The sequence below is a fragment of the Knufia obscura genome (assembly GCF_036327395.1).
Source record: "Knufia obscura strain CCFEE 5817 isolate CBS 148926 chromosome Unknown scaffold_5, whole genome shotgun sequence".
Taxonomy (NCBI): Eukaryota; Fungi; Ascomycota; class Eurotiomycetes; order Chaetothyriales; family Trichomeriaceae; genus Knufia; species Knufia obscura.
In genome coordinates, this window is record NW_027042691.1 from 1,070,023 (window position 1) to 1,093,514 (window position 23,492).

Consider the following 23,492-nt stretch of genomic DNA (forward strand, 5'->3'; position numbering starts at 1 on the left):
GGTCGCCAGAACCGTCCAATTTACCCTCGTCGGTGTAATACCCACCGAACGTCTCTCTTGGAAGCTCCATTCTCGGGCGTGCTGAGGCAGCAGACACATCTAGATGTGGTAAATCACACGACTCCGGCTATCACAGTGCTCTAGATGGCAATCATGAGATCCAACCTGGTGGCCATACACGCAACTATGGCATGTACGTCCAACAAGGATATAATGACGACAAGAACAAGCAACGCAGGCTGATAACTGACTTTCACGGCAATGGCGGGTCACGAACAGACCAATACGAGAACTTTCAGTATTACACTTACCCGCATGGAGAGCAGTATCTAGTCATTGGGAGTTAGCAACTCCTGGTAGGGTGCAACCTACGCTGATCCTACAGTCGACGACCTTCAGTTCACCAGCGACCTCGTCGCTCATATTCTCAAGAATCGTTCCATTGAGCCCAGTCGCATCTACGCATCTGGTAAATCCAACGGTGGTGGCTTCGTTAGTACGCTCGCGTGCTCAAGCAACGGCGACGAGTTCGCTGCTTCCGCGATGGCAGCTCTTGCACTTTACATCGATTGTAATGCCAATCGCGGTATCAACGTGGCTCCTTCATGCGGTGGCGGACGACCGCGCAAGATCCTTCAGGCACACGGTTCTAACGATCAAACTATCCCGTACGATGCACTCGACAATGGATATAGGCATCTGCCTAGAATCAACTAGTGGGTCGGTTGGTGGGCCCAACGGAACGGTTGCACAGACAAGCAACAACCCTTCGAGTCTAATGGCTACCAGAAGGTGGTCTGGTCTTCCTGCATGGGGGTCAATAATGCGGTGCAGCATTATAAGGTGGATGGCCTGGGACATTGCTGGCCTGACAACACGGACCAGAATAATGATTACAAGGAGAAGACATGTGGCTCTTACGCTTTGGACTTTACGGATAAGGTGCTGGAGTTCTTTGGTGCCCGGACGCTGTAGAGGGAGTGAGGACTAATGTATGAGCTTCTTCCATTCGACTCCAAGCGACCGCCGAATAAATTCTTAGAAACTTCTTGTTCCATATGTATTCCGCCTCTGTCAATGCGACAATTAGTGCACATCTTCCACTAGCACAAGAAGCTATGAAGCCTAACAGGCTCCTACAGTGTTCTCTACAAGGTGCATGTGTAGGTAACTCTCACAATACCGGTTCCAACGTGTTGTCACAAATATCGTAGGTGCACTCTCGCTACCAGTTAGCTTGCTAAGCGCTGAGATAACCTCCCATCTAGACACTTCAGGCCCGGAGAAGAGCGTAGTCGCGGCAGGCATTTCCCCCAACGGTTAACCCGATTGCGGACATTATTTAAATTAGACCTTTCGACTACGAGCTTAGTCGTACCTATCCAACGTACGATTCTACAATATCATTCAGTGTAAAATGATCTCCGGTCGTAGTTGTTATATACTTCATAGTCTTCCCCCTGATAAACAGTTGTGGTGAAAGTAGTAGCAAGTTGTAGATGCTTACTTAGGTTCGTGGCGAGGATTAGGTCACTCATCGAGGGAACCGCCTGGCGGTACTCATGTGACATTGGGACTCTTGCTCAACTGCATCGTATGTTCGTCTACACAGTAAGTCACCGCTATGGTGAAGATTACATATGCAACCTTATGAAGGTATCTTTGCATGCTGATTGTGATTTACCGAGATACTTCTTTGGCCCTGTTTGTTCCATTGAACCTACCTATTTGGGCAATCTCAGACTAGACTCCGTAGCCCATCATACTGTCCACGGACAGGATCAGGATGATCCTAAGATCCTGCATGAATCTGGATAGAATGCAAGTCGTCAGAATCCTGCGCTTGCCCTGGGTTCGCGATCCTGGTCCTGGTCTTGTGGGTGCAGAACGAGTAAGACATGTCGATTTTCGTGATTCTCCGTTGGCTGTCCATATCCGGTATTGCCGTCGGACGCAATAGGCTCACATCAATAGGAGGCAGCAACAACAATGTACGAACAAGCCAAAGAGGACTCCGGAGGATATACTACCCTTGATAGCCTACTAGCATGGTCGTGTTGGCCGAGTTCATCAGGTTCGATACCATCACAAAGCATACCGGAAGTACTTCCCCTGCTTATCAGTCATATCCTTGAATCCGTCCTCCACAGCCCTTGGGTCGGTCTGCACACCCTCCTTGTTCACAGTGTATATCACCTCCGCACTTCCACGTCTCCGAGCATCGGCATCTCTCCGCTTATTCTCCCACTGCATCCAGAAGCGAAGCAAGATCGCAATGGCGATCATGCCACCGTAACAGATACTCAGCCCTGTGAGTGCGGAGTAGTACCGCGGTGCTTCACGCGCGAAGAAGATATTGGCTCCGGCGATGTTACCGGCTGCGTAGAAGACGAACCAGAAGCCATTGGCAAATGAGCGTTTGGTGTGCCCGGCGATGTTGGTGGTGAGCAGGTTCCAGCTTATGATTACTGGTGCGCCGACTATGTACTGGAGCCAGGTGCATCCGACAAGCGTCCACCGGTGTTCCAGGTCTGTGAAGCGGATACCGAGGAGTCCACCAAGCGGGACCAGACAAATGACGGCGAGGACCAAGCAGCGGGTGTTTGGCACGTATGTCGCGATCAGACCGCAGATCGGAACCAGCACGAGCTCGAATGCACCGGTGGGCAGCTGGAGCAGGGTCGCATTGATGCCACTGAAACCGAAGCCTCGCAGTAAACTTGACTGGAAATTCGAAACCCCTCCATTAATGACACCACAGCCAAGGCCGATGAGCGCGATGGCGAGAACTTTGATGTCAGTGAAGGCTTCACGGATCTGAGCTGGTTTATACTGCTTTGTCTTGACGCCGATCATGTTGTTTGATACCCTGTGCACAGCCACGACGCGTTGCTTGTGTGTCAGGAACTTCGCTGTCGCGGGACTGTCCGGCATGATCCAGAGGAAGACAACCGACCAGACAAAGTTGATGATACCGATGGTCATAAAGATGAGCTGCCAAGACTTGAGCGCCGTGTTATGGGAATGGCCGAGCCCGAACCCAAGTAGAGCCCCCACCATCGTAGCCAGACCATTGAATGCCAGGAAGATGCACATTCGCAAAGGCTGCTCCGATCTCGTGTAAAACATGGAGCAAATGTTCATGATGGCCGGACTGATACTAGCCTCAAACATACCCAGCAAGAACCGTATGGCGAGTATGCCAGCATAGTTCTTCGCGGCAATATGGCAGACGAGCAAGATGGCCCAGATGAAGATCATGGACCCGGTGTACTTGGCTACGGGAAGACGTTGGACGAGGAGATTGGCTGGGATGGCCCAAAACAAATAGCCAAAATTGAAGATGGCTGCTACCCAACTGTACCGTTGGCCTTCAAGACCGAGGTCGGGGATGAGGTCGTAGGCTGAGGCGTAGTTGAGGGAGAGTTTGTCTAAGAATTGGATCGTGTAGGTGATGCATATCTAGATCATTAGTGTGACACAGAGGTATATGAGCTCTAGCTTACGATGGGCATGATTCGCCAGTCTATCAGCTTCCGAACTCTGATCTGCTCTGCTTCAAGCTCTTCTGGTGTGAAGTTATCAATTTCACGGTAGAGACCCTCCGCTATGTCGTTCGTCTCGGCATGGCCAGCTTCCTTTTCCATCGCGCCAGTATCGGCGGAGTGTGCAGACGGGGCCTTTGTGATGCCATGCTTGGTATCAGACGTGATAGTAGATGGGGCTTCAGCCATGGCGGGCGCTTTCGGAAGGGTATCGGAAGTTGAGTCGGGGAAGTTGTCGCTCAATTGAAAAGATTGGGTTTCGGGCGCCTTATGTACTCATCCTGCACACGTGCATTGCAAAGTTAATGACAAAACGCAGATAGCGACTCTCGGTGAACACGAGTCATATCAGCTCGAGTGGTACTATCTTCAGCCAAGCTGGGCTCTGGCTTGAAAGTCTCCTTCGGACATGAGCGCTGCATGTCGAAGGGATGGCGGGAACTCTGTCTGACAAGGAGATTCGTTGCGATGAACCGCATGCTTCACGATAAGAGCGGTCAAATTTCGGGGCGGAGTCAACGCTGGTTCAGGCTAGCGCACGTGATTAAGTATATCGTCCGTCGCTACGGTGTACCGCTCGCTACAAAAACGCAGGGCTTGGCTGCGCTAGATATTGCAACGCGACTTCTCATCGTCTCTGATTCCCTTTTCTCAGGGTCTCTGACATTGAATCGATGGCAAGTCCGATCGTGCCGTGTGTACCACTTCGAATGTCTCGCAGAGATCTCACTGGCCCTTCGACATGCTCCCCTTTCAGAGTCTGACTTCAAAACGCCTGACAGGATATTCGCCCTACTCGCCCTATTGTACCCCGTCCCCAAGGAGCGTGATCGCAGCACGCGCAGCACGCGTACCGATATGGATGATATCTCCTGGATGAGTAGCTCTGTGATGGATGATAGGGCTCCGCGGTGGCATGACTAGCAATAAGCGTGTTTGGAGGTGGAGGTGGGGAGACCTTTTAAGAACGAGAAATCTGAAATGCTTCTAGGTTAGAACATGAGCTTCACATGCGCCATGAAAGCACCGCAGTATGAGCTGATTGCTGCTGTAGGCAAAATTCAGGCAACAGTCTCGTGTTGGAGGGGTTCGAGGTAAATCAAATGTTTCGGATTGTTCTGGTTTCATGTAACTTTTCTCGGTGAAAGTGTCACTTCAATACCATCCTTGTTGATAACCTCGCAGATTTCGACGCAGTACAATCTACACTACTTTGTCCGTCCTTACAGACACCGATCACACGACGGATTGGATCTACTAATCTCCAAGCTTCAGGGCCACCACACACACTTCTCTGGTACCAGATCGCCTGTGAAGCGACACAAGATGCAGTTACCCGGACATCTGCTTCCGACCTATCGCAGATACAAAAGCGAAGAGAAGGAAGTCATACAATGGATTGTGAATACTGCAACTAGTTGTGGTCATCGACTCCCAACACTCAATACCCCAACGGCCAATGCTTCTGTTCCCAAAGTGTCTCAGAAGCTGAAGGGTCGCGCCAGAACGCTCGCACGGAGAGCTGCTCAAGAGAAAGATCACACCGTGCAAGGAACAGACACTGAAAAAGAACCATCAATCGCAATTTACCAGATCTTACCATTCGTGGAGACCATTGCAACAAATAATACCGTTGAGAGTGTTCCTGCTGAGATAGCAAAGAGCCTGTTGTCGACCTCGAAATTGCGCAATAAATGCCTGCTCTGGTTCCAGAAGAACACTGCAAAAACGGACGAGGAAACCCTTCGGCAGAATGAGAGACACCTCCACCCAGTTTCGATATTGAACCAGGCAATCTCTCTTCTGAGGTCCAAGTTTTCTAGTAGCAGCGCCGAAAGTCAAACGCACGTCAAGACCGAGACAGCTGCAACAACCAATATGTTCAACCATTTGAAACTCGAGGAGGTTTCCCCTGATCAAGATGTCGGCGACGCAAGCACCACGCAAGGTGTCCACAAAGCCGAATATCCTGCTGCTCGCACGAAGCTCAGTCCGGAAGAGCTTCGTCAAAGTGAGTATGACTTTGCTTGCTTCTGCATGCTTGAGGAAATCCAGGGCATCGAAGACTTCTTCATTGTCGAATGTGTACGAATGTCGACGAGCTGCGAGACAGGTCTCTACCTTGGTACCCTCGTCAACGCTGCGGTCGATCTTGTTCAGAGCATGGAGGATGAGCTGGAAGATAGCTTTGGCAGTATCGGAAAAGAGAATTTCGTGTTTCTGGAATCGTTGAATTGGTCAACACCACACGAGTGTCACTCGCCCATAGTCCGAATGAGAGCCCTCGCCGATGTTCTCGCATTCAACAAGGCGAACGCTCGGGAGTTTTCAACGCAGCTAGAGGATACCAGCGTTGACTCGCAATACTTCGGCCAGGCTACAAGACCACAGGCCAACCAGGAGCTGAAGTGTATCCTGGACCTCTGGCAATGTCCGAGTCTCGAACAGGTTGCACTCAATGGCAGCATGTATAGTGACATGGCAACGTCCGCTTTGTTCCTCTTGAGAAAGGACGAGACCAAGTTTGAAGGGCTTACCACCACTAGCTACACTATAGCCTTTAGCCTTCGTCTGCTCTTCCTGGTCATGGAGGTGCTCGACACACAAGTCGCTAAGCCATTACACGACTTGACTGTGGCAGCAAAACAGCTGGAAGCCAAGGTAAACTCCTGGGCAGAAGCCTGCGCAGTATCTGGTCATTGGCTCAGGAAATTCCCCGCGATATACCGGACTTTCTGTGACTCCAGCGACTGGCTCATTGAGTATGCCCGAAATTTCTCTGACCTTGCGGTAAGTCACAACCCATCAGTTCTACGGCTCATGCCTCTCATGGCGTCTATCAATATTTTCATCAGCAAGACGGCATCTGCGCAGCCTTCGGCTGGAGTAATGGAATTTTCTAGAAGCCTTCTGATCGCGGCGCATCTGTTCAATGTCTTAAAAGAGGAAGGCATGTCCTCTGAGACTTGGCCTGACCTTGATTTTGTTCTTGCACATGGAGGCCAGACTCCAATCTTCCAAGGATCACCACCAACACTGACGAGTAGAGGCAATTTCGCAAGCCGACTCCTGTACGCGACTGGTGTCACAGAAAAGAAATTCGAACGAGCGTTATTTGGCGCTGCCTGTAACGAAGTCCTCAGCGTCAGCGGCAAGAAACGCCACTACTTTGAGAGAGAAGCCATGACGCTCACTCACGTTTGTGACAGAAGAGCAACGGTCCCAAGATTCCACCTCGGAGATCCTCAGCTGGAACCGGTGGCTTACGCGACTGCTGTTCGTGACCTACAAGGCAAAAAAGCCAAGAGAGTTGATTTGGTAAACAACGGCAACCTCCAGAACAAGGACGAGCTGCGGAAGAATCGAGAACAGTCACCTACATTAACGCACGCGCAGCTCCTCGCTTGCATCAAGCATGGCTTGAAGCAAGAATCAGACGCTCTACATTTCGGTTATTTCGAGATGGCTGAGGTTTGCGGGAACCTTGTTGATTCCATTACGGAAGCGTGGGCAAAGAGTGGCATCAGCTATAATATCATGGGGCTTGACCTCGATGCTCTTGCACGTTTAGATAAATCTCGAGTCGCGGCATATATGATCCTGAAAATGGTGCCGGAGTGCACTGGATCGGGTGAGTCTCGAGAGGTGTACTACAAATCACTGAAGACAACTGCCAAAGTCTTTGAGGAGTGGCTACCGAAACATGGGAGTGTCGGACTTGCAGACTTACCTAAGGCTAGCGATGACGCAGTTCAATCCCTGAATGTCCTGCGACCAGATATCAGAGAGAAAATCGAGGAGATTGCACACAATGGACGTCTATATGACAATGTCTTCCAGCCTACGCAGCTTGAAGACGCCGACCTAGGTCAGCTTACAATCTCATTAGAAACTGTGGTCAAGGATGCCTGGGCTAATCGAAAGCACTCGCAGAAGCGAGGAAAATGAGCACGTCTTCTGCAATGGCGGGGGATGCTGGGGAAGGGCTTTGGCATGGCCTCGTGAGGGTAATAGGATAGTAAACGATGGGGAAACATCCAGGCCAAAAGCCAGGCAGAGAGCTTCTTGCAACCACTTTTTACACGTGATACATACGACCCAGGGGCTCCTCTCGGGTCCAGTCAAGTGATGCGGATGAAATCAGTACGTGTCCGAAATACCAATCCTTTGTTCATACATAGACCTTCATGACCTGGTAGGTGTGACTATTATATTCTTATCGTGATTTTATACCTGCCTACGTCATGTACCTGAACTGCTTGTTGTGATCGAGACAAGGCAGAGGGGCGAGTTGAGCAAGGTTGATGCCCGCACCTTTACGCTAAATTTTGTAGAAATCTCGGGGGATCACGTTCATAGCTGACACTAGCCTGAAAGAAGTAAAGCCATCAAAGGACCGCAGCTGGCACCATGCCGGAAGTAGTAAAATGTACACACCGCAGGAAGGTGCGACTGAGCGTTGGAAAAAAGATCCACAGCGGACAGCAATCATCTCCTGCATCACGGTGCAGACCAGATAATCGGGACACTGCCCACCTTGTCTCAGCACACGCGTGTCATACCATTTCACTCTTCTTGTATACAACAAACACCATGGACTGTACATATAGTCAATAGAACCATTCGAATTCTGCTTGGATTGCTGGCCAATCCGCGAACCTTGCTCTTCAGTATCCAATTTCAATTCTCCATTGCCCTTCACCAGATCAGACCCATGATTGGCTCACAACACACCATATCATGATATTCGAGCCGAGGCCATGACAACCATGGACAGCGCTCACTTGCGGCCAATGTCCTCACCACCGCAGTTTGATGCGGCCAATTCTCCGTTGCAGAATGCACTTTGTGCCTCATCAATAGCCAGCCCTGATATCTTCAACCCAGAGACCAGTCCCTCCAGACAACAGCGACTTCTGCAGCAGCGCAATGCGCGATTCCCGGCCAAGAAGTTGTCAATCTCAAGCCTCAGCAGCAAGCTGACCCAGTTGGTGGGTAACAACGATCATTCAGACGAAGCTAAGCCGCCCTCGAGGAATCAAGAGAACAAACTGCATAAGAGCAGGAGTACCGGCACGATTGGCAAGAAGAGCAGCTTGAGCATTCTGGATGAGATTTCGAACACCACTAGAAGTAGAGCTTCTCGCAAGAGACCCGAAATCCCCATCTATCAGGACAATCCAGTACGGCCTTTGCTACAGTCTTCACCTTACGATGGCTCGTCTCCTCATGTCGATCCTCAAGCTGATTTCGCATCCCCTACTAGCTTCGATCACATACAAGACAGCCTCAATATGCGGCTCAGAGAGGTATCTCTTAATGAGAGGTGGTCTCCTCTGACCATGTCCCCACCCCCTCAAAAGTCGAAGAGCAGGAAACGTTCGCTACAAATAACCTTTGATGCAGACGAGTATATCGAGCACATCGAGAAGGAATTACAACAGGTTAGAGATGAGGCTTACTCTCCCTTGACTCGCCGGCCGCTGAAAGAGAAACTCAGGGTCGCAAACAAGGAGAATGAGAGACTGCAGAAAGAGCTGGCCATGTTGAAGGAGAAGTTCGAGGCTGAAGTTAAGAGAACAGTGGAGCACAAGACCGTTGCAGAGTCGGAACTGAAGCGCAGAGTTAGAGACCTGGAAGATTCTCTAGAAGAGCGCGAGCAGACACTTCGCGAGATGCAGTATCAGCACGAGGAAAAGAGGCTGGACACCAACATCATCGAGACCTTGAAGGCCAGCATTGAGAGACTTGAGCAGGAGAAACTCGACATGGAGGAGATCAACCTTAGTATGAGTAAGAGAAACGAGGTCCTGACCCAGCTTCTTGCCATGTCACCTACCAAGACTACTAATGGTTTCAATCTTGGCTCGCCTGTCCGGGAGAAAAAGAATGCTAGGCCGATGTCACTGATACTTCCTCGTCGGCCTACCTCTCCAAGAATCAATGATCTCAGCACTGCAAGCTCGATAGCTTGTTCTCCTCTAGCATTAGCCAGCACTGACATCAGTCCGTTCAAGCTTACGCCTGGCCTGAACGTTGAGGTCTCACCAACAGAGGAACCTGAAAAAACAGACGGTTCGCCACAGCCTGTTGCTGACGAACAAGTGTACCCACCACTCCCAAGTCCTCAGCTGCCTGACGCTGCGGGCTTGAATCGTCGATGGACGATGTATTCTGACATTTCCGCGTCTTCCATCACAGCAAATGACGAGCAGAAACCAACCAGAAGGAAAGCCAGAAAGTTTGTGGCTGGGTCGACCCAGCTTAAGCCTCTTCTATTGCCTACCTTGACAGGTGAACCTATCTCTCTGCCTTCCAGCTCAGTCGCCTCATCACCACGTAGTTGGACTGTCGTTGATGGCATGGAAGCGGATTTAGACGATACGATTATTGCTAAGGACCTCCACAAAGAATCGCCGGCCCCCAGCGCCACGGCTCCGAACGAGTTTGATGATATTCCCACGACTACAGAAAGATTTGACGATGAAGGTCCTGGTCCTGGATATACGGATTCTGCACAACCTACAGGTGGCAATAAATTGGTGCACGAATGTCTAGCGGATCCGGAGCGCAGCTCAGGCGATGCTCAAGGCCTAGGCTTTTCAATGGCAACGCACGAAAGATCGTACACGTCAGATGAGGATTCCTCTGATTTCGAAGAACAGTTCACGGCAGCGACAACAGCTGCCAGACTAAATCACGTTGCATGCAACTCGCTGCAAACGATGCCTATGCCATCGACGCCTGATTCTTTGGTTGCCTTACCGCGACCGTTGTTCTCTCCAATGCACAGAGACACTACAGTACTGACGAACAACCTGCAGAGCAGGCTCATGTCCAAGTCACCATCAGCATCCCCTGAAGACCCCATAAACCTCCGTAAAAGACGCAAGCGTCCACTTAGCGGATTGGACAGCGGCTCGCCAATTGCAAAGGTGCAACGACGGCAAAGACGACATTCTTCCTCGCAGGACGTACCTCACACGCTTGACTCACCCTTACTCCGAACAGCAGCAGACCCTGATGTGCAAGATCACGTGCTTACGCATCAGGTACGTAGAATACGGTCCTCCGATAACTTCGCTGAGGTGCTTCGACAGAGGAATTTTGCGGCAAAGCCGTTAGCAGCATTGACCATTCGAACCGTGTATAAAATACTGGCGACTTGCACAAGTGCTATGCGTGATTTTCGACGAGATCCTTTCGCGCTCGCACGCAAAATGCTTGCCAATGCCTGGTACATGAATTGGAAGGTGCTAGGGAAGGTCAGCTGGTGGGTCCTAGGCCTTTTCCTACAGCCTCGAGCAACGCCTAAAGTCAGAGCTCCTATAGATTGGGACCAGTACGACGGCGAGAGTATCGCAAGTAGATATTCCGGTTCACTCTCCGAGGGGCATGGGCACGAGGATGATCAGTACAGACACGAGGATCGCACAGAACGGACAGGATTTGCAGAGTCGAAACCCGCGGAATTCGGCGGTCCCGAGGAACCAGACAAGCCAAGATGGGGCCATTCGCTGTTTCTGTGGGGCAAATTCAGCGCGACCCTCATGCTGGCTGTTGGCGGAGCAGTCATCAAAGGGCCGGGCGAGATGCTCAAGGATGTCAGGCCACAAGAAAGACCTCAAACTGGAAGGCACACACGATGCCAAAGCTGTATGGCAGAGGTCAAGAAGGAGCCTGATCTTGTGGGTCGGCGCTCAGGACGGAGAGGTGCACGGGTCTATGTTCACGGTCGTGCTGATACTGGTTTTGCCCGTGAGCAAATTGGAGCAGCTCCGAAAGACAGTTTTGCTGCAGATTTCGACTTCAGGAGCGACACGCAGCTCGATAGTTCATCATTCCTCGACCAAATTCAGCAAACAGGCTTCGATTCGACCTTGAGGGCTGAGCAGCCTGGCCGCAGACGAGTTGACAGCTTGTTCACGCCGTCAGCGAAGAATCTTGACACGATGTCACCATGTCCCAGCGAAGTCTCTCAGACACCTCTGGCATTGTTTGAAGGCGAACCACATGACTTCTCTGATACGCATACAACAAGCATGAGCACCCGACTCGATGACTATCAGAGCAGATACACCTGACCTCCACTCCCTGCGTATAGTAAATCTCTAATCTCACCCTCAGTCCGCTTACGGCAGACACAAACTCACCATTAACGACTTTACGACACCACGAAAAACGGCCGAATTTGCATAGCGGGCGCGTATTACACGCAGCAACACAGCTTTCGTTCCAGCATTCAAAAGAATCCCATTTCATTAATATTATTTCTCAGCATGCACGGCAAACGGCAGTTTTTATTTTGGCATAGGAGCCTGTGCATAGAGGGAAAGGGCATGTTCGAGCGGTCCTGCGTCCGGGGACGTGTATTGGTATGTTCCTGCATCGGCGGCATTCTTGTTTCATTGCATGGGCATATTGAAGCTACGGCAAAAGCACTTTGTATAAGAAAGCCCTTGATGCCGCTTTTGAGTAGCGAGCATCAACATAAGGACTTTTATAGAGCTAATACAGGCAAGACCGCTCGCAAGAGCTTCCTATCCAGCTTCAAGGTTATTTGCTAATGCCACGTCGTCTTCATCCCCTACCCTGCATGCCTCTGAAACGATCTAAAGCGTTGAGCTTCACTGGTCGCCGTTTGGGAGCTTAGCTCCTTCAGGATCTGTTTATGTGCTACAGCACCACACCCCTCCTGGCGCAGCAGGAGTCTAACAGTAGTGATCATGTAGGCCGAGGTACTGAGTTCCGACTCATTATGAGAATGGTGTATAGCGGATTTGTGGGGTGGTTACAGAGCAGGGTGAACAAGACGTTTCAGGATGGGACGATAGCCGGTGAGGAGGAGAAGGCAAGGCTGGAACAGGAAAGAAACCAAGCTGATAAGTAGGAGGATGACATGAGACAGACTCGTTTCTGGGCGAGGTAAGCACTAGGTTACTGTCAAGACGGAAAGGGCATAGATGTGTCTGGTAGAACACGACGCAACTCAGTGTTGGCAGTACCATGTGGGTGGCCCTCGTTGTTGTGGACTTCATTGGCGCCACGTGTAGAGCGAAATGTCAGTAACGATGTCTGAAGGCTGGTGTTTTTTCGAAGAGGACGTCTTCACTAATATTTTTGTACATCCTCGAAGAGCCTAGAACGAAGTTACGGCTCACCACGCTGAAGCTTTCCGCTCTATCATTGGTTGCGCTTGTTGTCTGCTCCAGCAGAAGCTTCGCGGAGCAAGAGCTTAGCCTTTGAGCTTATCCAGAGTCGGAGTTGTGCTCCTTATCCGAGCCAATAACAGCGACCCTTTCAGCCACTGCCGTCAAAGTGACATGTTGACTCGTTTTACGCGACGTGCAGCAACGTAGAGACCACGCGGCAACCACGAATGAGCATCATCTCTACATCCCACCTGCATTTGCGAGGCATGGCGGGGCTTGTCGTTTGGGGCTGCAAGCCTCAGCTGAAACAAGTTTTGTTTGTAGAGTACTGCAGCTTCACCTGACAAGCATCTGATCTTCGCCTGACACGAGCGAGTTCATATATCCCATCGACCCCTCCCTCATTGATGCTTACTGCCCTTGATTTTCTCTACCCGAACAGTCCACTGCGTTGAGCAAAGATGGTTCACCTAGCATCAGTCTCCTCCCCAGTGGAGGGTAAGTTCAAGCTGCCAGACCGAAGGAAGTCAACAGTCCCAGGCCTTGAGCACATCCTCCTGGAGGCCCCAGGTGATGATGAGTTCTCTACTGGTGTCTATGGATCTCGATTCGCCGCTCAGGACCTGCCATCACACGAAATGCCAGAAAAAGAGATGCCACGAGACATTGCTTATCGCATGATCAAGGATGAACTCAGCTTGGATGGCAACCCAATGCTCAAGTGAGGAGTCCCTAGTCTTCTGAAAAGCAGTACTGACAAGTCACAGCCTAGCGAGTTTCGTTACGACATACATGGAAGAGGAAGCAGAGAAACTCATGCAAGAAGCCCTCGCGAAGAACTTTATCGACTACGAAGAATATCCTCAGTCGGCCGAGATTCAGAACCGATGCGTGAATATGATTGCACGAATGTACCACTGCCCCGAAACCGGAGACGAAGCTACCAACGCCATGGGCACATCATGTATCGGTTCCTCGGAAGCCATCATGCTTGCTACCTTGGCCATGAAGAAGAAGTGGCAGAACAAGCGAAAGGCCGCAGGCAAGCCCTACGACAAGCCAAATATCATCATGAACAGCGCTGTCCAAGTCTGCTGGGAAAAGGCTGCAAGATACTTCGACATCGAAGAGAAATATGTCTACTGCACAGACGAGAGATACGTGATCGACCCAGAAGAGGCCGTCAACCTCATCGATGAGAACACAATCGGCATCTGCGCTATCCTCGGTCTCACCTACACCGGAGAATACGAGGACGTAGAAGCCATCGATAAACTTCTCCGAGAGAAAGACATCGACTGTCCCATCCACGTCGACGCTGCCTCAGGTGGCTTCGTCGCACCCTTCGTCAACCCCAACCTCAAGTGGGATTTCCAACTCGAGAAGGTCGTCTCAATCAACGTCTCAGGTCACAAGTACGGTCTAGTCTACCCAGGTGTCGGCTGGGTCGTCTGGCGATCACCGGAATTCCTCCCTCAGGAGCTCATCTTCAACATCAACTACCTCGGTGCCGACCAAGCCTCATTCACGCTGAACTTCTCCAAGGGCGCATCCCACGTCATTGCTCAGTACTACCAGATGATCCGACTCGGCAAGCGCGGCTACCGATCCATCATGCTCAACTTGACACGCACAGCAGATTACCTTCAACAACAGCTCGAAGCGCTCGGATTCATCGCCATGTCCCCAGGTCATGGCCGCTCTCTGCCTCTCGTCGCCTTCCGCATCGATCCAGATGAGCAATACGGCTTCGACGAATTCGCCATTGCCCATCAGCTCCGTGAGCGCGGCTGGGTTGTGCCAGCATACACCATGGCTCCTCACAGCGAGAAGATGAAGATGATGCGGGTAAGTCAAGTCTTTCCATAACCCGTCCCCTAGATTGCTGATTACTAACGCAACCACCAGGTCGTCGTCCGAGAAGACTTCTCAAAGCAGAGATGCGACGCCCTCGTCACAGACATCAAAATGGCGCTCTCTACCCTAACGCAGATGGACAAGGACCAGGTCGAGAAGTACAAGAGCCATATTGAGGATCATACGAGGGCGAGACATGGGCATAAGAAGGGGATCAAGCATGAGAACTTGAAGGATAATCACTCGTTGCAGGCTAAGCATGATAAGAGTCATCCTATCTGCTAGGGGTTGGCAGCAGAGTAGAGCAGAGCAGGACCGCGGTGTGCAGTCGACCGACGGTGATGGGAGCATATTTGGCTTACGAGGAGACGAGGTAACGAAGCAACGAAGTACAAAAAGTTATGATGAATAAAGGTCCGGAAATTGGTGTGCTATCCTCTGCCAGAGTATGCAGCAACAGTGCTATGGTACCAAAGCTTTTCCCACTGTGCTGAAGACGGGTGTCTGGCCTGAGTCAGAATACCTTCTGGACCTTTGTCTCGTATCTCTTGTCTGGTCGCACTTTCCGCGCCCAGCTGCTCTTGGTCGTGCCTTCCCATCCAGTTGGTCGGCTCGCTCCTTCCTACTTGCACAACTACCGTTTGCACCTTCCTTGGTATGGGTTGTCCCTTCCTCCCGTCAGCTTGACGTCTAGTGTACCTTCCTCAGTCCGGTACTAGTAGGGCAAGAAGCTGTGCCTTCCTCCTAAGTTGTTAACATGCAGTCAGTCGCGCCTGCCTCGCAGAGCAGTCGTACGTGCCTTCCCGATTGCAGTCGGTCGTGCCTGCCAGCCTTGGTACCTACCGGTCGCACCTGCCTCGAGGTGTAGTGGGTCGTGCCTTCCTCGCAGGGTGCCAGTCAGTGGAACGCGCCTTCCTTGTAAACTTACAACAATCGGTTGCGCCTCCCTTGGTTTGACTTGGTTTGGTTTGTGTTTGTGATGACCGAATAAATGGCTGGACTAGGTAGGTACTGTACGTAAGTTAGAGAAATGAGACCAACATGCAGGCAGGGACTGTCTTCTTCTCGCTTTCCGCATGATCACCGACTGGCTGGATTCTCCTTGTGCCTGCCTGCCTCAAGACCGTTCCATAAATGCTAAGCCACTGCTTACTACGTACAGTGCCGTGACTACTCGGCCTGGACAGGGCGAGTGATCCTCCTGTGTCTCTTTTCGCGCCTACGTTGTAGGATTGCTATGGCACTGAGTACGACTGGGACCGGGAAGGAAGAGCACGCATGCCATGCCATACATGGGGTAGACGGTTGAGGCGGTAGAAGAAGGTTCCATCTGAGTCGAAACCTGGTCGTCTGGGACGTGGTGTTACTGTAGCATCGACCAGCAAGCTGAATGAAATGAACGAAGAAAGGTCATGGAAGCCGTGCTTGACCGAATTGCTTGCGAATTAGGACTGAGCTTTCCTCTCTGTATCCCAATGCTGGACGCTGGACGCTCCAACAACTGGGCAACTCATCATGAACTAATACTAATATCAATCACTCATCGTCATCATCATCAATCACGAAACCTCCTCTTCTCTGCGGCGCAGCAGCTACCTTAGTCGGCACGATGTCGTCCTCGTCGTCGCCCTCGAGCTCAAGATCCGAGTCCGATCCGGATTCTGACTCTGACTCTACATCCACAGTTTTTCGTTTGGCAGCAGGCTTCGTCGCAGGCTGTACCTTGCCCTGCCTCAGCTCCCTGAGTGCCTGTCGCCGCTTCTTGCCGTCGTCTTCATCTGGCGGAGGTGAGGATGGAGGTGTTTCTTCCTCGTCGCTTTCAACCACACTGCTTCTGTCGTTCCGTCGAGGTTGTGATGACGGCGGAGGACTACTCTCATCATCAACATCTTGACCATCAGCCATGACGACGTCCTCGTCTTCACTCTCAGCATTATCCTCACCACGTAACCTTGCGACCACTTTCCGCCTCTTCGCAAGTATCGCCGCATCGACTACCTCCTCGGCGGCCGCAGCGGCAATCTGCTCCTTATTGAGCTGCGCATATTTCCTCCGCAACTCAGCCTCCCTCTCAAAGAACGCCCGATCCTTCTCCTCATCGCTCTCATCATCCGAGTCTCTAATAAAGGCTTCAGACTTGAACTTGCGTCTACGTGCAAGCGCAGCTTCCTGTCTCTTCTTCTTCCGTTCCTCACGTGCAGCGTCGTCTTCGCTGTCGTTCTGCTCTTCGTCGTCGGAGCCACGCTTTCGCTTCTTGTTCGTGTTCTTGGCTGCTCGCTTGGCCTTGAGTTGTTCGATTGCTGATCTCTTTTGACGCGGGTTGTCGGGGAAGAGGAATTCTTCTTCCTCGGGGAGGATCTCGTCGCCTTCGTCGTCGTCGATGAAATTGTCTCTTCGGACTTCATTGCCTTCGTGTTCTCCTTCGTCACCGTGGCTGCGCTGAGCACGGTTGTCTTTGCGCACGCGACGGAGGAAATCTTCTGGATTGTCGTCTTCGTTTTCTGGTTGCCAGTGGGTCAATGTGTATTGATCCATAGCAGCTTTGCTCTCTCCGAGATGCGATGCTGTAATGTGAGAAGGAATGATCCATGTAGCATCTGGTGTGTCGGACTTGTCATTGATCTCCTCTGTGATGCCAACGAGTCTCATGAGGAGCTTCAGTCGGGCGTTCTTGAACATTGCTATCTTAATTTCGTCGTTTTCAGGTGAGATGGAGATGTATGATGGCTGAGCTGCCGGCAAATCCAAGACTGGTTCTGTCTCATCGGCATTGTTGGATTCAGCAGGTACAGCAGCCGCTTCTGCTTCTGACTTCCGTGCATCAGCTTCTGCTGCCCAAGCAAAGCGCTCGTCGTATGCTCGGCCAACTACTCGTTTCACCCAGTCCACTAGGGTGTCCTTGTGGTCTCGAAGCAGCACCGTGACGACAATACCGATTTGCTGCTTTCGATCTTGAGTCGCCGAAGGCTTGACTTCCACTTCAGCTGGCGCTCTTGTGCTCGCCGAGTTCTGCTTGTCGTGCCCATATTCGAGGTAGTACAGCGTGCTGCTGATTTTGCTGAACAGCATCTCCACCATCAATTCTGGTCTCTGGTCGATCTTCTTGAACATTTTTCTGAAGAGTTGTTTGGAGAATTCTTGCCAGTCGCCATACATAGCGTGCTTATTTGACATTCCTTCTGGGCCTTCGATGATCTTGTACAGTAATGCAATGATGTCGACCCGGTACAGCATTACTGCTTGTTCTTGCTTGAATGCCGCTCTATACAAGAAGCGGTGAACTCGTTTCAGTTGCTCATTAGAGAGGTCTTTGTAGAACTTTAGCAGGGACACGAAGGTATCGATTGAAGCTTGCGTGATGAACTTGGCAGCAAAGCGCTTAAAGTCGAATTTTCGTTCTTTGCTGACTTGCACGGTGTCCATCATATCTTCGTGCTCAGACTCGTCATCTTCGTTGTTCTGTTGATCCGAGGGCTGCTCTTTTTGCTGTGCCTCCTTCCTCTTCCTCCGTGCTTTCCGCTTCGATCGAATCTGTAGATCAACGTTCTCTTTTGAGTATCGTTCCAGCATTTTCAGGAAGACGTGGGCGAGCTCTGTGCATGAGTCAAGATAACCGATACCCTGATCTTTGTAACCTTGCAAGATCATTCGAACACGATCATGCGTAGTTTCTTCGTAGAAAATCCGGTTCTGGATGTTCTCGGCGATTTCCCGGTCTTCCTCTAGTGTACTTTGAGCCATGTCCTGGATAGTAAGCAGAATCTCAGTGAAGCATCGCATGCATGCATTCAAGTCCTGCCATGCTTTCTCATCCCATGACATCTGCATATATCTGTTCAGTGTGATAAAGGTTTCTTGATTAAGCACAGCGGCTACCAGGGCATAGCTTTCTGGATCGAACTCGGTGACGGCCTTCGATGCTTTTGCGTCTTTCTGCTTCCGTTCCCGTCTGACTCTTTCGGCCTTCAAAAACCATGCGACCACGTAGAAGAATTGTCGGTAGTTGATTGGCAGAAGTCTTTCGGCTTCTCGCTCGATAGCTTTTCGTAGATGAGTGATCAGAGGATTGAACCCAGAATCAAGGAACTCTTCAGCAAAATTCCTTAGCTGCTCTGAGGCCACACCGGACAGGTGCGCTTTCTGGTCGAAATCATGGTTGTTGTGATCGAGATCCTTCCGCCTCTGCATAGGCTTGTTCCACTTCTTGTTGTTGTCCATGTTGAACATAGCGGTCTTGTGGTTCTTGAGATTATCCTGGCCCGAAACACTCTTCATCTGCTTGTCGTCACCCTTGACCCAGATCATGGTTCCAAATCTGCCATGTCTGCTCGCTTGTTTCTTCTTGGCCTCGGTATGCATATGCTGTTCGGCGGCCAAGGTCTCCCTGAGATCATTAATCCCAGTCTTCGTCCGCTGCTGCTGGTTCATCCAGAGTTTCTCGGCGTCGACACCCTTGATCAAGTTGAAGATGATCTCAAGCACGATGACGTCCATGAGGTTGTAGTCCTCGCCCATGTTTGAACATATCGTGAGCAACAACGCGAATACGTCTTGAGCTCGGAAGATTTCTATTGTTGCCGACCTTGAGACTTCAGTATCCAACCCTTGCGAAGGCAGGTTCGGTACTTGTCGGATGGCAGCAATGTTGCGGATGAAGTATAGCATGAGCTTGATGATGCCTTCGTCTCTAGGTGTTCGCTCATCTCTTTGCATAGCCAGTGAAGGTAGAGCTATGCGTATGGCTTGCCTCAGTACAGCTGTAGCTTCCCAGTGGAGAATTGCAGCTTTATACTTGACTTGGGCTTGGAGGATGTACGGCGTATGTCGGTGATGGTTGGCCGTCATTTCTTCGTGCTCGACTGGCCATGTCAGCGGTACCAGGAGCTCGAGACAGGCAAGCGCGGTCCTGGACTTCGACTTTTCGTTCTTTCCATTCTCCTTCCATGTCGACAGGATCGGCAGCAGGTCTCCTCGAACCACATTTGCTTCAGCCAGACATCTTGCAACGTCCAGTCGACTTGTCTTCTCGTCGTATAGCTTCAGCCATCTTTTCAGATCGCGCAGTACAGCAAGTGCGTCGTCTCCTAGTACATATCTGCCACTCTCGTCGGTACCCGTTCCACCGAGTGCGTTAACCAAACTGTAAACGTATGCTCGGACCTCGGGGTCGATGGTCTTCGACTTCGTAAATGGATTGTCGTCCTCCATGGTAACCGTATGGCTAGTTCATGCTGTTAGAAAAGTATGCTATCAGCTATCAGAGGAAGATAGCAGGTGCAATCGCAGGCTTGACCGTGCACCTTCCTCGCGACTCGAAATGTTCGCGAAGCACGCGTCTGGCTGACGCGACGCGACGAAGTTTGCACTGTTTGCGAGCGCCAATTTGATAGACAGAAATCCAACGGGCCGAGGCTAAGCGAAGCAGCAACGGCGTCATACGCTTGTGCTCTGCATTCGAAAATGTATGTACCTGCAGAGCTAACAAGCTACTCCGAATTTCGAGCTTCACCAACAAGTACGAGTCCTGACCTTCCACCATGGCTTCGATAGCACGTCTAGCGTCGAGTAGACTCATGTCGGCCTCAAAGCCCAACGTTGCAGCACAACGGCTCAACTCGATATCGCGCCAATTCTCCTCAACACCAATGACCGCCGCAGAGATCAAGAAGCTGGGCGTGGTAGGCGCAGGTCAGATGGGTCTAGGCATAGCTTTGGTGGCAGCACAGAAGGCCGAAGTCCCTGTGATAGTGGTCGACAACTCACAGAAGTCTCTCGACAAGGGCATGGCCTTTGCAGATAAACTGCTGTCCAAGGATGTATCGAAGCAGAGGATCACGCAGGAAATCGCAGATGCGACGAAGAAAAGGCTGACAGCCACGACGAATATGAAGGATCTGTCGGATGTAGATATGGTCATCGAGGCTGTCCCGGAGATCCCGAAGCTGAAGGAAGAGATCTTTGCGCAGCTAGCTGAGATCTGCCCGAAACATGCTATCCTTGCAACGAACACATCCAGTATCAGCATAACGAAGATTGCGGCTGCGACGACGAAGGATCCCACAGATACTTCAGCTTCGAGTCGTGTTGTATCCACGCATTTCATGAATCCTGTGCCGGTGCAGAAGGGTGTTGAGATTATCTCGGGCTTGCAGACATCGGAAGAGACGATACAAACCGCCATCGCATTTTGCCAGAAGATGGGCAAGATCCCATCTGTATCCGCAGACAAGCCGGGCTTTCTGGCGAATCGAATCCTTATGCCTTACATCAATGAAGCGGTCATCTGCCTGGAAACTGGTGTAGGAACGAAGGAGGATATCGACAACATCATGAAGAATGGCACAAATGTGCCCATGGGGCCTCTGGCCCTCGCAGATTTTATTGGTTTGGATACATGTCTGGCGATCATGGAGACTCTGCATCAAGGATTGGGAGACTCGAAGTACAGACCGAGTCCGCTGCTGAGACAGTATGTTGATGCAGGCTGGCTAGGAAAGAAGAGTGGAAAGGGCTTCTACGATTATAAATCTTGAGAAATTGAATCTGTTCCGAGTTGACCAACATGCAGAGAGGAATGTGTCTTGCTATACCAGTACCATAGAGACCCTGTTATGCTCGAACGCAGCGCCGAATAGGCTCTGCGTAAAAGCTAGGGAGCAGAATGCTTGTGCTGCGAATTAGATGAGCAAGGTGTTCTGGCGGATGAAGAGGGTGAAACCGGCACTGAACTTGTTGTAGTCGAGTCCACAATGGATTGAACTGTATCCCAGGCTGTAGAGGCTCTTGACAGTACATTTCCTGCGACACCCCCATATGTTCGTGAGCACAGAATTGTCCTCCTCAGCTTACTTAAGCTGCCAAGATTTCTGAGCCAGGAGGCACCCGGCTCATGTTGCACGCCTGCCACATTTCATAACCATCAATTCTGTGTCAAACCCATATTTGGGGATTCTAGCAGCATTGTGACATTTAGAGAGCTGCCAATTCTCTGTATCGACTGTACGTTCAAAAGCAATGAGACTAACTGCGCTGCCCCTATGGCCTCCTTCGGCGGTTTCCGACGCGCGTTGTTCGACGGAGCCCTCGTATTTGATGATAGTGGATCGTCTGGATTTACCACATTTCCTCCTACCAAGATGACGGTACGAGCGCAACTTAGATAAGACACCATGGGTGCTGAAGTAGGTTTTTACATCTTTCTGTTCCTTTTCTTGATGGGTTTTTTGCGCAAAAGTCTGGCGTCCGGAGTACCGAAGATTGAGCACTAAAGGACAAACTTTGATCGTGCTTGACAGTTGTAACAAGGTTTGCTGCGAAAGCAGGAAGGAACAATCCAGAAATTCTCAGCCAAGGACGAGCAGGAAGGAGCATCTACCTTACCAAATTGCAATGGCAGGAAGGAAACAGATTTTCGTCGGCCGCTTCATCTCGGCACCTGGGCCGAACGACTTGCTAATCCAGGAAGGCGCAGTCCTCGTTAGCAGCACAGATGGGCATGGCATAATCGAGAAGACATCATGGACAGCGCAAAACTCCAAAGATGCACTGACAGAATTTGGCCTCTCCGAAAAGGACGTCGAGGTTGTCGAAGCACACCAAAACGGCTTCTTCTTTCCTGGCTTCATAGACACCCACATCCACGCCCCCCAATATCCCAACGTCGGCATCTTCGGCAAATCCACCCTCCTAGACTGGCTAACAACATACACCTTCCCCCTCGAAGCAAGCATAGGCGACACAGGCCCAGCAGCAGAGACCACCAGCACCACCACAACCACAACCACCAACGGCGCCCCCTCCTCCCCAACAAACCCCCAGCAACCCGCCTCCAAAAAACGCAAACTCACACCCCTACCCCGCGCCTACAAAGTCTACACAAAAGTCGTAGACCGCACCCTCCGCAACGGCACAACAACAGCCTCCTACTTCGCCACTCTCTCCGTCCCCGCCACGAACCTCCTCGCCTCCATCGCGCACACCCGCGGCCAACGCGCCTACATAGGCCGCGTGTGCATGGATCACCCCGAGACATGTCCTGATTTCTACCGCGACGAAACGCCCGATCAGACTATACAGCACGCCATAGAATCCATAGAATATATCCAGCGTCTTGATCCACGGGGTGAACTGCTAGCGCCGATCGTAACACCCCGCTTTGCACCCTCCTGCCAGGCTGAAACCCTTACTCGTCTAGGCGAGTTAGCGTTGACCCGTAGCCTGCGCGTCCAGACACATATCTCGGAGAATAAAGGCGAAGTCGAGCTGGTATCACAGCTCTTCCCGGACCGTAAAAATTACACAGACGTCTACGACCACGCGGGCCTGCTCACACACCGCACCATCCTCGCGCACGCGATCCACCTCTCCAACGACGAGATCACGACAATTGCCCAGCGTAAGTCGAAGATCAGCCATTGTCCCGCTAGTAACAGCGCACTGGGGTCGGGGTTCTGTCCCGTCCGCAAACTCCTCGATGCGGGATTGGATGTTAGTCTCGGCACGGATGTATCTGGTGGGTACAGCGTTAGTATCCTGGACAGTGTGCGTCAGACGTGTCTGGTGTCAAGGCAGCTGGGGTATGTGAATGGGGGTGAGAAACGATGGAATATTGGTGTTACGGAGGGGTTGTGGCTTGCTACGGTGGGGGGTGCGAGGTGTGTGGGAATGGAGGATAGGTTGGGTGGGTTTGAGGTGGGGATGTTGTGGGATGTGCAGGAGGTGGTGTTGGATGAGGTTGATGGGGATGAAGATGGAGATGGAAAGGGTCAGGTTGATATCTTTGGGTGGGAGAATTGGGAGGAGAGGGTTGATAAGTGGGTTTGGAATGGGGATGATAGGAATGTTAGGAGGGTTTGGGTTGGTGGGAGGCTTGTGCATGAGCGGGGGTGAGGTTTGGATGATATCGGCATGAATACGACATACTCAATGTGATGAGAGT

The 23,492-nt window shown here is 51.3% G+C and overlaps 8 protein-coding genes across 8 annotated transcripts; 6 read left to right on the top strand and 2 right to left on the bottom strand.

Moving 5' to 3' along the window:
• Nucleotides 1–191: 191 nt before the first annotated feature.
• On the top strand, nt 192–717 carry PMZ80_005191 (uncharacterized protein; the record flags this gene model as incomplete). The annotated part of the gene is made up of 2 exons (XM_064873612.1): nt 192–342; nt 386–717. 2 exons carry the CDS (start codon nt 192–194, stop codon nt 715–717), a joined length of 483 nt encoding a protein of 160 aa, XP_064730716.1.
• A 1,368-nt stretch (nt 718–2,085) lies between these two features.
• PMZ80_005192 (uncharacterized protein) lies at nt 2,086–3,734 on the bottom strand (the record flags this gene model as incomplete). Its single annotated transcript, XM_064873613.1, has 2 exons — nt 2,086–3,462; nt 3,507–3,734. The coding sequence occupies 2 exons, from the start codon at nt 3,732–3,734 to the stop codon at nt 2,086–2,088; spliced, it is 1,605 nt and encodes a 534-aa protein (XP_064730717.1).
• A 1,137-nt stretch (nt 3,735–4,871) lies between these two features.
• PMZ80_005193 (uncharacterized protein) lies at nt 4,872–7,493 on the top strand (the record flags this gene model as incomplete). Its single annotated transcript, XM_064873614.1, has 1 exon — nt 4,872–7,493. One exon carries the CDS (start codon nt 4,872–4,874, stop codon nt 7,491–7,493), a length of 2,622 nt encoding a protein of 873 aa, XP_064730718.1.
• An 821-nt stretch (nt 7,494–8,314) lies between these two features.
• PMZ80_005194 (uncharacterized protein) lies at nt 8,315–11,629 on the top strand (the record flags this gene model as incomplete). The annotated part of the gene is made up of 1 exon (XM_064873615.1): nt 8,315–11,629. One exon carries the CDS (start codon nt 8,315–8,317, stop codon nt 11,627–11,629), a length of 3,315 nt encoding a protein of 1,104 aa, XP_064730719.1.
• A 1,529-nt stretch (nt 11,630–13,158) lies between these two features.
• PMZ80_005195 (uncharacterized protein) lies at nt 13,159–14,839 on the top strand (the record flags this gene model as incomplete). Its single annotated transcript, XM_064873616.1, has 3 exons — nt 13,159–13,418; nt 13,465–14,545; nt 14,606–14,839. 3 exons carry the CDS (start codon nt 13,159–13,161, stop codon nt 14,837–14,839), a joined length of 1,575 nt encoding a protein of 524 aa, XP_064730720.1.
• A 1,251-nt stretch (nt 14,840–16,090) lies between these two features.
• TOF1 (Topoisomerase 1-associated factor 1) lies at nt 16,091–19,762 on the bottom strand (the record flags this gene model as incomplete). The annotated part of the gene is made up of 1 exon (XM_064873617.1): nt 16,091–19,762. The coding sequence occupies one exon, from the start codon at nt 19,760–19,762 to the stop codon at nt 16,091–16,093; it is 3,672 nt and encodes a 1,223-aa protein (XP_064730721.1).
• A 329-nt stretch (nt 19,763–20,091) lies between these two features.
• Nucleotides 20,092–21,087, top strand: PMZ80_005197 (uncharacterized protein; the record flags this gene model as incomplete). The annotated part of the gene is made up of 1 exon (XM_064873618.1): nt 20,092–21,087. The coding sequence occupies one exon, from the start codon at nt 20,092–20,094 to the stop codon at nt 21,085–21,087; it is 996 nt and encodes a 331-aa protein (XP_064730722.1).
• An 856-nt stretch (nt 21,088–21,943) lies between these two features.
• Nucleotides 21,944–23,443, top strand: PMZ80_005198 (uncharacterized protein; the record flags this gene model as incomplete). Its single annotated transcript, XM_064873619.1, has 1 exon — nt 21,944–23,443. The coding sequence occupies one exon, from the start codon at nt 21,944–21,946 to the stop codon at nt 23,441–23,443; it is 1,500 nt and encodes a 499-aa protein (XP_064730723.1).
• Nucleotides 23,444–23,492: the final 49 nt, after the last annotated feature.